The sequence below is a fragment of the Cyanidioschyzon merolae genome, chromosome 1 (assembly GCF_000091205.1).
Source record: "Cyanidioschyzon merolae strain 10D DNA, chromosome 1, complete genome".
Lineage (NCBI taxonomy): Eukaryota > Rhodophyta > Bangiophyceae > Cyanidiales > Cyanidiaceae > Cyanidioschyzon > Cyanidioschyzon merolae.
The window spans coordinates 272396-289517 of NC_010127.1; the positions used below are offsets into that span (position 1 = coordinate 272396).

Sequence of the window (17122 nt, forward strand, 5' to 3'; positions counted from 1 at the left end):
GAAAAGACCGTCATCGAATTCTGGAACCAGGATGCAGGAGCCAAGCGTTCGATATCCCATCATAGATCCGGTGTGCGGAAATCGACCAAACAGAAGTTTGGGGGAATGCCGGATATGCGTCTTGGAGACATCGATGAATGCGGACGTGCCTGACGTGTTCTTGTTGCGGAATTCACCTCACGAACATAAAAGAACGATGACGAGGGCTATTTCCAATGGAGAAAAGAATGCGAAAGAAAGAAGGTCCTATCTTGCTCAGATCCACAGAGTGCTGCACTGAAAGCGAATAAGGTGCAGGGGTCTGGGAGAATCTCCCAGCCGAGGCACCACGTGGAATTGTGACGACAAGGAATGCCACAACATTCCTGAGCTGCTACAGATCAGCGTGAGACGAGGCCAACATCGTGCACCATTTCGTCACGCGATAGGAAACAAAAAATCATCGCCCAGAGGCAAAAAGCCGCAGCATCCTTCCTGACCAAAAGACTCGAGGCGAGCGACAGGTTATGTACTCCTGGGTTTCTTATATAGTAAGCGTTATATTTTGATTCAGTCATACAGGAGCAAGTGAGATGACACGACTGCCCCACAATTTTCGATCATGCCAGAATGCTCAGCGCAACTCAGTTCGACCTGCGTTAGAACAAAACGGAGACGGACCCACTTGGTTGACTCGGGCGTCCACTCAAAGGTTTCGATTTCTTCCGAAAATCATCACCATGAACCTGTGGAGGTATCTCCTGAGACCGATTACCTTTCCGCTCTCTTATCTCTGGCTTGAAATACGTCGGTTTCTCCTTAGACTCATGCATCATTCATTGCAACGGAAGGCTGATTGCAGCGCGAACCTCCTGATTTCGCCGCTTCAAACAGACGGTGATGCGTCTCATGCTAGGGCAAAAATTGCGATCTACGCATCACTTTCCATCTCCATCTTCTCTGTATACAGCTTCTGTACGCCCTTCGCAGCAGCAGCACTAGAATGCAGTGCATTGTTCCAGTGTGCCGACTACATCTCGTCGTCCGCGCACCAACCTCTCTCGCGTGAACGCTTTTCTCGTTGCTCGCTACATGCCCTTGACAGTTGCAGAAGGATAACATTGATACTCGCATTCGCTTCGACTCCGGTGTGATACCTGAATAACATATGGTTTCTCTGAACGTTCGCCTTGGCGAGTACGCTATCCGCTTCGCGCGCAGGCCTTCGGTGTTCCATTCGATCAAGGATTTGCGCAACGCGATGCTTCTTACGATGACCCAGGTACCGCGAGCAACATCCAGGCTGTAAACCAAGCGACCCAGTTTTGGTCTATCTGCGGCCACTTCGTCCGAAGCGGTAATGCACGCTCCACGAGCAGTGATTACTACGATGACGAAAGTCCAAGTCCGAGACCCCATTCCACGGAAACAGGAAAATGGGTCTCTCCGGGACCATCTCTCGAGAGGGGTATCACGCTGCTGTTGAATGCCGTTTCGTCGATACACACCAAGGGCGGATCTTGTAGCTTTCGAACAGAACAGATTATATCACGCTGCTGTTGAATGCCGTTTCGTCGATACACACCAAGGGCGGATCTTGTAGCTTTCGAACAGAACAGATTATTTGGCATGAGAGGCCCTGTGAGCCTTCTGCAACAATTTGTGAACCAGGCGTCAAGGGAACGCCTCGCGTTTTCTGTCCCTCGTGGGTCTAGCGGCACGACATGCTGCGTTCACCAGGTGATATGAAAGATGGAAAACTTGAAGAATGCATGATTTGCGCATGCTGCACGCAAGGAACCGAGAAGATAAAATCCTTGTACATTTTCAGTGGATAATGATTTCGATTAGGGCACGAACCCGTATTCGAGGGCGTGGTGAATCATGCTGTATTCCGCGGACATAACGCATTCCAATGGACGATTTGAAAGAGCGCCGCTCTGAGTAGACGACCGAGAATCCTGGAAACGCGTACAACTCTGTAATCTCTTATTGCAATGAATGGAAAATCGAGTCCGTGTATCTAACGAGGTTCGCAAAAATCGAAAAGCAAGAACATCACAGGCATTCCAGAGCTCCAGTCTGAAACGGATGCAGCGCTCGAGATCTGATCAGCTTGCTTGTCGTACCCTTGATCTACAGCGCGTCTGAGGTGGCTTGCATCAAAGTTTTCCACATGCCGAGCTCCTGCTTGTCAAGGAGAATCGTCGGCCATTCGAAGCGTCCGAGTGCAGCGCCTCATCCTCTGTGCGTATGGCTGTGTCTCTACGTGCTGGTTCTTGTTGCCATATATCGACAACGACAGTGAAGCTCGTCGAACACAACACCTCTGGTGACGGCAATGACGACAAATGAAGGTGAACCTTTCAAAGAAGTTAGCTGCAGGGAAGCAGCAGCATGGGAACGGCTCTCCAGGTGGTCCAGTACTTGCCGGGGCGCGGGTGACGCCCAGTGACACCGTCATAGCGGAAATACCTCACCAGTTCAAGCTTCAGACCGAGTTGCAGTCAATCAGTTCGCTTTGGGTGCATTTATCCGAGTTGGAGTTTCGGTTTTTTTTCCAGTTTTCAAGGCTTGAAAGCCACACGCATGCGAAGTGTTGATAAGAGCGCACGAGAGGCTGCTGAGCCTTGAAGAGCGCTCTCGATTGAACCGAATGTTTCTGCACTAAGCCTGCAGTGCACGACACAAGCACAAAGTAAGAGTAAGCGTGCGTTCAACTTGCAAAAACTGGAAGTAACGGTTGTCCGCTGAGGTTCATCCGAAAGCTCGGACAGCAGAAAGTCGACCATGCGCCCGGCAAAGACAGCAACCGGGTGGGTGTGGACGGCCTCGTCTACCCGAGTGGCTGTACCCGTTGCCGCCAGCGTCTCCCGAAGGAGGTTCCCGTAGCATGGAAGCTCCCACAGCGATGCTGGCGGGGCAAGCTCGTCGTGACTGTCACCGCAAGCGCATTCCTCTTCAAGTTTGGAGACCAAGCATGGAGTGAGGACGCTAATCAGCAGCTGCATACGTTTCCGGAGCGCTGTGCGTAAGGTACGCACCAGCGCACGGCGAACCAGCAAGTGCTCAACTGGTGACCCTGCAGCAGAGGCCTCCGCCCACGGCACCGGTTCCAGTGGTGACATCGCGCCGACCGCTTCCACGACGCTTCGCAAAGCGCTGCAAAGCAACTTGTCGATTGCGGCGTTTGCAACATCTTGCTGAGCGTGGCAGGTAGCATGCGGGAGCAGATGCCAGGCAACACGGCAGGCAGCGATCACGTTCGGTGCCATCAACTGTTCGCCAACGCGGTTTGCTGTGGCTTCATCCAGGCCCTCGCCGGCCACAGGACCGAGTGCCAGACATTCACTCAAGTACAGGGCCCCTTCTTGACGCAATGTTCCTATCGGATTGCTGTCTGTGACGTTTGTAAAGGCCCATTCGTACGCATCCAGCAAGCTTCGAATGGTTGCTGCTCGGATGCAGTATCGCGCAGGAGCTGTTTCCGACTTTGACTGTCCGCCGCTGTGATCCGAGTGCCGGGCTCGCTTCCGGTCCGCATCCCGAACGAGGCCATTGGCGATTATGAGACATCCCAGCAGCTTTGCTGCGATGACGCGCACTGCCTGCGATACCTGCTCCTTGGCGTCCAGAAAACGGGTCAGCAGGGCCTGCAGGGCCCGGCAGCTGCGTATGAACCGATGATCGCCTTCAATGTGAGATCGAAGCGCCGGCTGGAACAGCACCCATTCGCACAGCAGGGCAACTGATTCCATGGTCTGGACACTGCAGTCTGAAGCTCCATCTGAAGCCGTCTCCAGAATGCTTGTCAAGTGCGGCAGCAGAACTCGGGAGCCGAACACGTCGGCGCCGCGTCCCCAAGCAATAAGTGCCTCAACGGCAGGCACGAACGATTCCACCTGGGCCCCGATTCGAAGAGCTTCTGAAACGCTACTCAGGCATTCTTCGGAGAGATCTTCCATGAGACTTTTGGGTAGAGCCGAGAGCAACCTCCAGAAGTGCATCACGCTCCTGGTTTCCGCTCTAGCACCACCGAGCAGTGATGCTTTCTCGCTCGGAAGCGCGTCCACCAATGCGAAGAGCGTTTCCAAGGCAAGCTGCCTTTCGAGGAAGACTCTGCAGTCGCTATGCTCGCCATCGTATACTACCGCTGCGATGCTTCGATATGTTTCACAGAGAATTACGAACAAAGGCTCTACGAGCTCCTTTTCGCAGCCTCCATGATCCCTCTGATTCAGCGAGCTCTCGTCTGCATTGGGATCCTGTTGGGTCAACTCGATCACCGCTTTTCCGAGAACCGCGATGAACTTGCATATGGAGCGCACGCACGGAATGCTTATCGGAGGCAAGTTCCTGAGCCAATTCCGCGGTTCGAGCGCCAGCGGCCCCAGCGAGGCGTAAAAGTGCCATGCTGCGACCGCATCTAGACGGATGAATTCAACGCACCGAGCCAGTGTGTCCGTGTAACGCAACGGATCCACATCTTCATCCAAGTTGGCATCAAGACCAGTGAAGAAGCTCGGAAGCAGTAAGCAGGTAAGGCGGCTGTCCATGGTATCACCGGCGCTCATGTAGGGCAATATATCTTCTTGCAGGGAGCATACATCGTACCAGCGTAGAGACGGGGATCTACTGACTCCGAGAACGAGCTCTGCGGCCGCTAGCTGGACCCTCCTATTCCTGTCATGGAGACACGTCCGAAGGCCGCGTAGAAGGCCAGTCCGCAGCGTGGCCTGTGCTAAGGGCTGCTCAAGCACAAGTCGTAAAATTCCGCGGCAAACGCTTTCTCGAACGGTTGCCGAAGCAGCGTCTAGTGCAAGCTCACCGGTTAGAAGCTGAAGCAGCTGAACCCGATCAGCGGCCGGAAACAGATCCCAGAAGATGGTCAAGAGGCGGCAGACACCATCCACGGCCAGCTTTCGAACAACGGGGCTCTTATCGAAGAGTACACGCGGGAGCACAGCGAACTGTCGTGCAAGCTGGGTATCCAGGTCGTCGAGAACATCGCCGCGAGGCGAGCTCGGTGCCAGTGTCTTGGTCTGTTCGTCGTCGGAGACGTCCTGCGTGCGCTCGCTGGACTTGAGCTGGAGCAGATCGGTGTCTGAGCCATCTTCTCTCAGCAGCGGGAAGGCATCGAAGAACAAGTAACAGGCATTCTGTCGGATGCGAGGATTCGTCGAACGCAGAAGAGCCCGATAGATGATCGGCTCGTAGCAGTGTGCAAGAGCATTATCGACACCAGGCAATCGCTTCTGCGCATGAAACGCTGCGAGAATTTGCCGGCAGACTCGGGCCAGACGTGATGATTTGCTAAGGATGCTCTTCTCTGCGAAATCTCGGAGACAGAGCTGCTCAAACACACTTCTAGCCAAACCATACTGGAGATTTTCTCGGCAGGCCGCGTGTGCAATGCACCATGCTCGAAAATAAATTTCAGCGTAGTACTGACAGAGTCGCTTTCCATGCAATTCGAAGATGATACTCTCGATGAAGTGCTTATGAAGCAGTCGTGTCAAATCTTGAGAGAGGACGCCACTCAGACAGAGAGCCAGCCACTTGCGCGCGTAAGAATTCTGAACCACGAGTGAATCCTCGAACGCTGCGATCAAACTGGAGACCAGGACGTGCTCCGCTGCTTCTGGGGGATCGCTTCCTGCTTCGTTGCCGTGGGCAGTTTTGTTATGATCACGAATGTTCTCCATGGGGATACAGAAGAATGCGTGTCGGACTTGGTACAAGCGACGAATGGCGTCTTCACGAAGGCTCGCGCGGGATTGGCGTTGCTCTTTGGAGGCGAACCCGCGCGAATCCGGCAAAGCGGGGAGCGTGCATTCTAGGTAGGTTGCTGGACCCGCTTCGAAGCCGACGTTTCCATATCTACCAGCGGCAACGGCAAGGAGAAAGAGGATCATGTGCGGTCCGACGAGGTGACGATCTGCCCAGTTATGGCTCCAGAGGACCTCACAGGTCTCAGCAATGGAATCCTGGACGACTAGCGTCTCCAACGGTGCATCACGCTCGGTCTCTATTGGAACACGCTCCCGGTCGGCATTCCGCAGCTGATTTTCGCTCATTGTACCAAAATGAAAATTGTCTACAGTCGAAAATGCCGGGGCGACGTCTTGCATAGCCTCGAAGAGCATGCCCACTCCCTTCGCTTCCGAAGGCGGCGAAGGAGACGTTTTTTGTCTCTCTCGGTGCTCTGCGGTAGAATTATCAGCTACGCGAGGCAGGGAGAACATCATGTCATGCAGGACTTGCACAGCCTGAGCAAGGGCTCCGGGCAGACACAGACCGTCTTCGTGCCGATCAAGAGCTGCACTGAACTCCACGAGCGCTGTCGCTAAGTGCGCAACAGCTCCGACGCACAGGAGTCCTATCATTCGGTAGTCGTCCGCGCCGAGCTCTAGGTGAGGTGCAGAGACATACAAGCAGTTGCAGGCGTCGGCAAGAACGTCCAACAGAGCTTCGCAAACAGCCTCGAATCCGTGCTTGCGTGCGAGTCGCCCCAGCAGGAACTGCTGTTGATCAGAAGCTAGCTCAACAAAAAGGGAAACTATTGCCGGCAAAGCGCGGAGAACGCCAAAGTTCGGCTCTTCATCTTCGAGCGCTGGCGACCGAACGTGTGGAAACAACAGATTTTCCAGTGAGGACACGAGATCAGACACATCCTCCACCGCTAGCGAACCCTTTGTTACAGCAGAGCGGCTGTCGTCTGATAGACGCTTTTCTGTGACAGAAAGGTCAACGTGAGCAATGTTTCTGCTCATGAACAATTTTCTGCACGACAGCGTCCAGAGAACAGTGTGTGGACTCGGCTGCCGGTGCCCTGGCAACAGAACGCCTGAGGAAGCTGCGCACTGCGCGGAGCGCGCGTTTCAAATTCCCGGGTGCGACGCAGTACGCAAGAAGCGAAAACGCTTCTCTTCTGTGTATATCGACCCGCAGATACATTCCCGTCTCCCTGGACCGACCCTTTGCTATCGGTTTCATCTTCTCCGTGTCCATTTCAGGCCTGAGAGGCTGCACCACAAAATTAAGATCGCCTCAGGTCCTCGGGTCTCGGCCTCAGCACCACATATCTTCTTATATGGATAGCAGCGGTAAAGTCTCGGTTCACGAACGCCGTGTGTTTATTGCCGCGGCCGCTTGAACTGGCAAGTGCAAGGAGTCCCGGAACGCATGCTTTCAGTCCCATTTGCTGTTCGGTTGGCTCTCTGCGCGTTTCTAGTGCCGGAGCACTCCGCTGACTTTTCTCCATCTCGATCGTCTGAAGTGCACTCGCTGGATCATCCCTTGGTTGTTTTACTTTTGAAAATGAAAGCAGTTATTGATGCCCCTAGCTTGAGACCTATTCGGAAGGGGAATCACTTGTGCAGGGAAGAGGATACATGCCCCGGTGTGTCGTCGTGTGCTGAACGCTTCAGCGATTCACTCAGTGGAGCGATCACTCCGAATCAGGACTGAAAGCACCCCTTCGATGTCGCTGGACCGCCGAGCGTATGGAGGAGTGATAAGCAGCCCAAATCCGATAAAAGTCGCAAAAGCTCAAAGGCGAAGGCAATGGTGAAATACCACGTTGTCTAATAGAGGGGCGTCGCGAGACGTCAGGCGGAAAGTCTTCAACGATTTGGCAAATTGGGTGCTGTTGTGTTTGCCCTCCCTGCCAACTAAACTGAGGCGGTCAAATGAAGCTACTGCAGTTCGACTAGATGAGGATACCTTCGTTCTCTTCGAGTTCCATCGCACATACCACAGGCGCCCTGCTTCGCGAATACCCATATACGCTCCGAATGTTTCGCCCGGGGGAAGTCTCAACAGCTGAAAAAGAAAAGAAACCGACGTCCCTGTGCCTTTAACCGATCGCGACGTTCCAGGAAGGCTGTCGCCGTGATTTCGGTTGAAGATGGCTATGCTTGAACTAGGACTGTTTATGCGACAATATCCCTGTGGTTTGAGGACTATATGAACAAGCTGTTGAGAAACAGAGGTGCACACTCTGGCTGCGATCGTCGCTTTTTGCTTTCCGTACGTTGATCAACTAGTCGTTCTCTACCATTGACCGCAAGCAGTCTTTGACAATACCAGTTTCGCCGCAGAGCGCATATCCTTGTTACTTTCAGAGTCCCTCAAGCATCGGAGTAACGTGGTATGTCGTATCTGCAATCGGAATGCAGTCCTCCTTGCACTGTCCAGTACAGAATATATCCTGCAGGCAATTCTTCTACGATCTATGCTATACAGCGCATCGTGATTTTCATCTCCAGCTATTCACCACAGCGGAGGAAGTGAAACCGAATTGACTTACAGACTGAAACGGCGATCTAGGATCCCTAGCAGCTCCAAGAGACACATAACTCCGCACCCGTGCGCATCGCCGTAGATTGTATACCTGCCGACATTCGCTCCGTGTGACTGGATAGCACTTTTCACCGCTTGGAGCGTCGTAAGCGTATGTCGGGCTCGAGCAACGGTCGTTTACAGGCAAGTGAAGCACCTATAGCCAAGTCGGCTGTACTGTACGCAGCCGCTAAAGAAATTGGTATGCACTGCCGCGAGGAAAACCAGAGTTTTCTCCAGTGCAAAGCAGTCGAGTCCGATCCTGCCAAATGTTTCGAAAAAGGGAGATCTGTGCAAAGGTGTGTTCTGGAACTCCTGATGAGTTTGAACACGACCTGTCCACAGCAGTTTGAGGCATATGCACGATGTCTGGATGAGCAGAGTGCACCCTCGTACGCTTTTGAACGCTGTCGACGGCAGGAGGCGGCCCTGGTAGACTGCCGTCAGGCAGGGACGCTTGATAAACAGCGCGTGGAGAGCCACGAGGTGCTTCTTCGAGAGTGAGAAACCGATTCGTGGTGTTCCGAGTCATGCACGTCGTGGAGGTCTGTGGCGAAAGCCAGTGAAGGCCAAAAAACGCCGACGCTTCAACAAGCGCAGTTGCAGAGGCGAGGTTCTCCGTCGATATTCGTTCGTCCTAGTTGTACACTGCGTGACGCTTTTGCGCCCGACGATCCGGTTCCAATCTAGTGGTAAAGTTGTTCGGGCATGCCCGTGCCTATGCGTCTCTTCAGGTCCGTCAGAGAGCTTCTCAGGAAATCCCGACTGCTGAATGGCTTCCACCTTGTCACGATTTGAAGCTCACCGTATGTTCGCAACCACCAACGACGCTCTCTGGGCGTTGAGCGTCGTTTCGGAGTGGCCCAGCGTGCAATACTTTGGCCACTGACGCTGGATACCGACCTCTCGTGGAACTGGTCGCGAGACGCCAGTATCCATGCATTGCTGCAGTGACCGAGAGGCAATCGATATGACTCTGGATCCAATGATCCCTGTGTTTTAGGTTTTGTTTCAAGCTACCCGACCGGTGAACAGAGGTGCACTGCTGGTTCGTCGCGCTCAGTGTAGCTCACTCGCAGCGTCCAGACTGCTTCGTTGCAGCTCGCGCACTTGCTCGGCGCTCGATGCCTGCTGGCTTCCATTCAGGGCACCGGGATTAGCGCTCGATGTTGTTGGACTCTGGGAAACGTCCAGCGCTGCGACTGCGCTGCTCAGCTCCTGAGAAGACTTTGCTGCTCTGCTTTCGACCTCGGACACTGATGTTGGACACTCGCCTGTTTGGACGCATTGCTCTAGCGCGATGCCCTCTTGAATCGGCGCAAAGGCACAAACACTCTGGATCCAGAGCTGAACCATTTCAAACACAGATATATTCACGTACAGAAGGAGCACGCGCAGGTGCAGTGCGCGACTTCCCAACGATCGGTCTATTTTCGCGGCCTCTTCAGGGTGGCAGTACGCTCTGATGCTTCGGAGAAACGCACTCGCGCTCAGGTATGCCCAGCTGTCTTCTTCCACTGGCGTTATCGCGGATCGAAACGTAATCGCAACACCGCGACAGTTCCGTTCGAGATAGTGAGGCGAAGGGAATGCAAAGAGAAGTATCGGAAAATGGACCACCGTTGCGTCGGCGTGCTCGTCTGAGGCCCCTTCTGGAATCACTGTGGTGCTGATACGGATGATGGGACCACCAAGTTCCCAGTCAAGAATATGTTCCATTTTCAACGGATATTCCGGAGGCAAACACTTTTCCATGGCGAGTGCCATTTCCCTGCGAACGGTATCCATGAAACGATCTCGCGGAGGCTTTGTATCCGCGGCGTTCATCTCAAGCAACCCCGGAAGAAACGTCTTTGCATCTGTTTGCTTTCCATCTGGCTCACGTTCAGCTACGAAACAACTCGCAGTCTTGCGCTCCGCACCTGGGACCGTATCCATGGAGGGCTTGCTTTCCGTTTTCACCGCAACCACGTTGCCGTGCTCACCCAGAAGCGTGACAATCTTCGGCATAATCGTTGGTGTCTGTGCTGGTGATTGATTTGAAGACACCGTAACCGCTTCAAAATTGGTCTTCAGGAGCTCGGAGTCACCGCCAGTTGCGGTGACACCGGAAGTTGGCAACACGCCACCTTCTCGCCTGGTGGCTGCGTTACCAGATGGGGCGCCATATCCCAACGACTGCATCAGCCCCGCATTCAAAGACGAGTCGGACGACATGACCAGAGCGGCTCCAGCTCGATTCGGTTCTGAGTGTGGTGCTCGGCGAACATCCGCCGGCGTGGCGCTACGCAACGCATGCGGCTTGTTCGAGTCAACGGCGTCTCCGACCAAGAGGGATGCGGGGCTCTGTCCTCCCACATGCAAGTGCCCGTCTCTTTCAGTGGATAGGAACACTCTGGCGTTTGTCGACGCGTCCGACGGTGCAGGAGGCGCGGCGGCATTGCCGCAGAATCCTGCGGTGGAGACCTCGGTAGCAGTGCGGCCGGGAACAGCCGTCTGGAAAGTGGGCGCGGTGCCCTGTGCCCGTCGCTCCGTACGCCGTAAAGTGCTGGACGTGCTCCGACTGCGTCCTGCTACATCTTGAAGAAGCGCCACCCAGCGCTGCACATAGCTTCGCGCCCGCTGGATCTCGGCAAGCGTCGGGTATCGTGTGCTCGTGAGGGTACTGGGGTTCATCTGAATCAAATTCAAGACCGCTTGGATGTTCTCCATATGTCGTTCCCGGAGGAAAGGATCGGTCTGTTTTTGCAGCGCAGTGCGTATGATGCCCAACGCACCTCGAAATACCTGACCCTCCCGGGCCTGGAAGTCAGCGAGCTCCGCAAAAATTCGCGTAGGCGACTCGTGCACTTCATTTTCCATAGCATGTCCAGATAATGGACGAGTCATATTCGGGCTTGCAGCAAAGAGGGTTTCCGGTGCTCCAACCGAGATTGATCGTCTTAGATTTGGGCTTGACATTTGCGCGGAAACGCTTGCAGCAGCCATCGAAAGCGATTTCGAGATTGCGTAGCGTGCAGCTGCCTCACGGGCAGCATTCAGTGCAGCAATAAAGCGCACATACAGGACTTCGCGCTGTGCCGTGCCGACAGCCATCGCTGCTGCAAAAGCAGCAAAGACGATAGGGTCGTTCGGAAAGACTTGCGCCAGCCTTTCAATCACATGCGGTGGCAGCGCACCAAATCCATGCGCCCGAAGCTCTTCAGGCATCTCTTGGTACGCGTCAAGAACTGTCCGAATGACCTCTTTCTGCTGTGGATTGAACAGATTCGGTGCCAAAGGTGTGTTGGCTCGTTTGAAATTCGTCGTCGATCCACTGATTCTGCCGCCAATCGGCGCTGCACCGGTTGCCGTTCCATCTGTGCGGGAAACCTGGGCGATCTGGGCAGCTCGTGCCCCGTCCACAGAAGAAGAAACCGAGAATGAGCATGGAGAACGCTCATTGTCTGCTGGCGGAGCAGACTGCACAGATTGCACGCGAGCTTCCATTCCAAACGGAATACTCGTCATGCTCTGTGTTCGTGGTGGCCGCGTCTCACGCACAGTCGGAGCAGACGAATTCGAGCAGGCGCTCCTGGCTCGCTTTCGCTGCTCGTCGAGCTGCACTTCCGTCGCGTCCACCGGGTGCTCTTGCCACTCGTTCAAACGTCTAGGTAGAGGCGCCATCAGTAGTGTATCTGATGACGCCTGAGCCGGTTGCTGCTTCGCCGGCCTAGAGGCTGGTGCACCCTGTGGCGCCTCAGCGTGGCCGCCCACAGCGCGTTCAGCATTCTGCAGACCAACCGCTATGCGATGAAGGTACTCCTGCTGGGATGACGCTCGCGCAAACTCACGCTCCTCAAAGGTAACCGAACGGGCCCACAAGTCCTTCTCCGAGACGCCCTCAACGAGCGCTGCAAGGCGAGTGAAAATATGTTTCTGTACGCTAGCCCGCTGCTGCGGAGTTAGCGACTCTCGCCAGTTTCGCGACGCGTCTGCAGACATCACAAGCCGGCCTAGCCACAAAACTAGCAGGTTTACTCCTGAAGCGGACTTCAAGAATCGCACCCGCAGCCGTCTCTACGAAAAGAAAACAATCCTTTTCTTGGCAGCGAAACGAGTCCTCTACAAAACGCCGCGCTCGCCGCAGCACACCAAAATCCAAGCAGCAGCTCGCAGCACACGCCTAAAACACACCGGAAAACAGGAAATCAATGTCAACAGGGTATGCACGAAGCACGATGGAAATAGATCCTGCAAACCCGTGCCGAAAAGTGCGACCACAGCTCTCGGGCTCTGCAGCTGGCAAGCAACCCGAGGTAGCGGTGCTGGCGGCCGTCGGCCGGTATGCAACTTCACCGCCTCAGCGATGCAGGTAGATCGGCAGCAGCGATGGCGCTCGCGCCGTTGAGGGTGCCCGCGCGCGCCCGCATCGGATGCGCGTGCCGCAGGTGCCGCGTGAGATCGCCACGCCGAGGCGCGTGCGCGCGCGCCCTGGGAGATGCCGGCTGATTTCGCGTTTCTCCATGAGCAGGTTTCCGACAGAGCAGGGGTACCAGATGATGTGATGGATCGCGGCGCTCGGGCGAGCATCTGTCTTTCTAGATACCTCCAAGTTCTATGATTTGTGCTTGCTCGTAAAGAGAATGGTTATTTTTTGCGGCCCATTGTTCGCTGAGCTTGTCCGGTTTGGTGATCGGCGGTATGCGAAACCGGGTCAGATGAACACGGAGCAGTGGACAGCTCGTTATGTTGTTGCGTTGAGATTTGTTTGCGTTCGTTTTTTGGGTGTGCAGCCGCGGTAGTACAAGAGCGGCAATGGGGGCTTACGGATTGGTACGTGGTTTGAAGATTCCTGGGTGTCGTTTCCGAGAGGTTGCATCGATGCTTTTCTGCTGGGATTCGGCACGGCGTCGGAATCAAGATCATTCGCGATGCCCTCGAAAAAGAGTTCGTCAAATAAGCGGTACCAGTATCCAATTTATAAGTGCAAACTTCAATTCTGATGCTTTCCGGATGTAAAGCATGGTCCAATCTTGCATTCTGCGAGTTCTCGACCTCTCTGGTACAAGGCAACTCGGATTCGCAGCCATTCGCACAGCTCGATCGACGCGGCGAAAAGCCCGAGGTCGACCCCTGCAGGCCTCTGCAGGTGCTCCTGCTGAAAGCGCACTGAACTCGTCACGGCAAATCATCGATTTCGTTTGGAAGACGAATTCTACTGCTTTTACAGTTATTGACGATGCTGTACTCCACATCGGCGTGGTACCTCTCACAGGGACGAATTCTACTGCTTTTCCAGTTATTGACGATGCTGTACTCCACATCAGCGTGGTACCTCTCACAGGATATGCATTCAGAAGCTTTCGCCTCTTGTATTTGCATAGAGAAAGGTATTGGACGCGGACTCGAATCATCGGAGCGAACGCTTCCAGCGGAGCATGCGTCGCCGCTTTGTACCGAGGGAGCGTAACAAGATCGGAAATTTCGCGACTTGATCTGCAGTCTGGATTCTCTTTCTGGTACTTGTCTCGTCATGGGCAGTATCGCTTTGCAACAATCCTTATTCGAATGGAACAGCGTGGCCTTGCGCATGGAGCAGAAAAAGTCCTCGACGAGTGCAGCATCCAGAGGAATACCGCTATGGTCAGGTACGACACCTCGTGCGGAATCCTCGGAAGGCATCGAGCAAACTCTGGTTTGCCAGTCAAGGGCATATATCTAGCTATGAAAGAAGGGTTCACGTGCCACAGGTCGGCGCCCGGACGTACAGATGAGGTGCAACTATGGGAAACCTTACCAGAGCCAGGTGCCGCCGCTCCGATAGGCACGCCGAGCCTCTATACGAAGGATATGAAAAAGGCAAGCGAAGCGGAGAGTGTAACTACCGCCTCTGCATGAAATGTGTGCGCACAGCTGAAAGCGGCGAAATCATGACTTTAATCCTGCAACCAACATTCTCCGACTGCTGACTGCGGAGCTGGAGGAACAGTTGCGACCGGAGAATTTACAGCCGGAGATGTGCTCAGTGGAGGCGAAACGTTTCGCAATCCTAGAGTGCGAATGTATATGCGCAACTTCAGACGGCTCACAGCTTTTTTTCGACCGCCCCCCTGGTATCAATTTCAGCTTCTCCTTGTACACTTTTAGCCTGAGAGGCTGCTCCACAAAGATGGCTCGCGTCAGCTCCTGGGGTCTCGTCTTCAGCACCGCGAATCGTCTGATATTGATGGCAGCATTGAAGTCTCGGATCACGGACTCCATGCGTTTCTTGCCGCTGTTTAAAAAAACTAATCCAATTAGTACTCGTGCTCCTGCCCTCTTTGCCACTGCAGTTTCGTCATCGTCCCGTCGGGCGACCACCTTTTCTCGCCTATCTCTACGCTTCTTCTTCTCTTTGATCTTCGTCGCCTGCTCTTTTTCTTTCGGTGGTCGCCGAGAAGAGGATTTTTCGATTCTTTTCATGCAGCCGGCAATGACGGCCCTGCAGGATCCCCAACTTGACTGTCCCTACTTTTCCCTTGGGATTTTTATGTTCAAAATTGAACGCACTTCGAGCTGGTCTGCTGGAAACCGCGAAAACGCATTTCATTCCACGCACGTGGGCGTAATACACAATTGAGTCCAACGACTGTCATCGAGGAGGGCTCGTCCAGCTTCTCTCTCGATAACTTGCCTCGTCAGGCGGCAGGTTGCAGGAGTTCCAGATGCAAGGCTGCCAGGTGTCCCCATTCGTTTGGAATTTTCGATGAATTCTTCGTGCGCCAACTCATCTGGTGCACTGGACAGAATATGGAACATGGCTTGATCGAAGAATCAGAAACGTGCGCACAGGCTTTCCCGAGCACCTTGAGATGTTGCCGCGCATCGTCGGCGATTGGAACCTGTGAAGCGCCCGTTGCCAAAAAGCATCAATTCGGGGAAAGAAACTCATCTCCAACCGACCTGGATAGATAGAGAAGAAAACGTTTTCTGTGAGCGTGAATCTCGGCTTGAGGAATCTCGTGGCTGCCGAGGTACTTGGCAATCAAGAGGACGGAGCCAAAGAACGCAACGGAAACGAGACGAAGGCGCCGAACATTTCCCTGACTTGGTATCAACGAGTCGGCCATGCTGGACGCTTCAAGAGATGCCAACGACAGGAATGACGGTTTCAGGACTATTACTGAACCGCTGCGCACCCTGTCGAGCAGAGACGATCGCGTTGTTTGCTTTATTCAGGGCGTACAAGAGACCGCGCTTGGGTAGCCATCGGTTTCTGTTGTACGGAGACAAGACGCGGGCATTCGTCAACTTGTGCAATGCGTTGGAAAGGAAATGAACGACAAGTCGCGTCGTTCGGTGCTGGGCTCTATCGCTGGACCTCCCCTAGCCCGGTCATATTTACTCGTGCTTCCTGTACGAAAGCTTAGAGTTCGTGCAGGAATCGATGCTGTGCGATTCCCATGGATGCGTGCAGAGCGAAAGAAGAGCATCATGAGCACGCGTCCACGCTGGAGCACATAGAGAAGCAGAGCCAGATGCATTCGATGGTGTTTGGTACGCTGACAGAAAGTCAGGCGGCGAGGTCATCAAAGCTACGAAGCTTGAGATGGGATGACTCCAACAGCGATCGTGCCCGCAAGCGCTTTCTGCATCGAAACCAAAAGCGCCTCGGTCAACATCCGGAAATGTCTCATGCTCCCGGAGCGTCCAGTTGCGTTACATCGTGCAAAGTTTCCAGGGATCGTTTTGTACTTTGTGCAGGTATTGCCCGTTACCGCTGAAGACTTGAGATGAGAAAATCAGTGGCCACCAGAGATGGTATTTGATTCTCGCTAGGGGCAACAGAATTCTATACGAAGTTTGAGAGATTTGGCAATGCTGACGCCCTGCAGAGAAGCTCCGGGAAAGGTATCCCCGGACAAGTGGTGAACGATCATGGTGTCCCGCTATTCGATCTACCGAGTATTTGTGGCAGGAAAGGTCATTCATGCATATCTGGCAGGGCCCGCCGCTCTCGACATACTCGTGTCTGAGACGCCATTGCGGCGTTGATCTAGCCGCTGCGACATATGAAGTTTTTTTGCAATACTCCCGTCATGCGTGCTGCTATTCGGCGCCACATTTGGCACCGGACACGCTACCGATTCTCTCAGTCATCTTCGGTACCAGGGTGACAATCTTAGAGTTCGAATGCGCGCGAACAGATCTCAAGGAAACTTGGATGAACACTGGCGCATGTGCTGCTCAAGGCTGTCGCTCGCAAGGGGACTCCTGAGCCGTCCAGAATCTGCAGCAACTTCGCTATGATGAAACGTCCGCCGCCGCCGCCGCCGCAACAGCAGCCAGCATCTGGAAAGAGCTCTATATCCAGAGCGTTGGTAGATTACTTCAGCGTCTAATTCTTCGAGCAGGACTGCTCCTGGGTGGGCGAAATAAAATAGCGTCCATGGAGCAACTGACGTCCCTGGGCGCTTACCGGCAAGGAGCGTTCCCGTCGAACCCGGATTCGATTCGTTGATCTGCCGCCGATAGAAGGCACACGGCAATGACGCCCCCAGCCTGGTATCGCATGGAGGAAATAGTCTGGCAACTAAAATAGGCATATTGTCACCGTATCTCTCTGTTCAGCGCTCACGCACGCTTCCGCGCCGCACCCAACACGCAAAAAGTGTCGTGCATACGACCATGTTCGAGGATGCACCGAATTTCTTGAGCGACCCTTTTGTATACGTCGCGGAAAAAGCAGAAGCGCCTCCAACCATTGCATGACTATCGCGCCAGCCAGGGCACTGCCGGATGCTCTATCGCCTCTTATTGCCGCACCACGACGCTTCCA

General features: G+C 54.2%; 3 protein-coding genes and 1 non-coding gene across 4 annotated transcripts, besides 1 other annotated feature; 2 read left to right on the forward strand and 2 right to left on the reverse strand.

Annotated features, from left to right (window-relative positions):
• Window positions 1-318: 318 nt before the first annotated feature.
• Window positions 319-2151: a sequence feature (possible transcribed region).
• A 395-nt stretch (window positions 2152-2546) lies between these two features.
• Window positions 2547-6752, reverse strand: CYME_CMA089C (chromosome assembly complex Condensin II, subunit G2; the record flags this gene model as incomplete). Its single annotated transcript, XM_005535023.1, has 1 exon — window positions 2547-6752. One exon carries the CDS (start codon window positions 6750-6752, stop codon window positions 2547-2549), a length of 4206 nt encoding a protein of 1401 aa, XP_005535080.1.
• Window positions 6753-8436: 1684 nt separating this feature from the next.
• Window positions 8437-8826, forward strand: CYME_CMA090C (NADH dehydrogenase I alpha subcomplex 8; the record flags this gene model as incomplete). Its single annotated transcript, XM_005535024.1, has 1 exon — window positions 8437-8826. One exon carries the CDS (start codon window positions 8437-8439, stop codon window positions 8824-8826), a length of 390 nt encoding a protein of 129 aa, XP_005535081.1.
• A 555-nt stretch (window positions 8827-9381) lies between these two features.
• On the reverse strand, window positions 9382-12306 carry CYME_CMA091C (hypothetical protein; the record flags this gene model as incomplete). The annotated part of the gene is made up of 1 exon (XM_005535025.1): window positions 9382-12306. The coding sequence occupies one exon, from the start codon at window positions 12304-12306 to the stop codon at window positions 9382-9384; it is 2925 nt and encodes a 974-aa protein (XP_005535082.1).
• A 2649-nt stretch (window positions 12307-14955) lies between these two features.
• On the forward strand, window positions 14956-16890 carry CYME_CMA092T. Its single transcript, XR_002461198.1, has one exon. It is a non-coding gene; the product is annotated as a hypothetical transcript (transcript).
• Window positions 16891-17122: the final 232 nt, after the last annotated feature.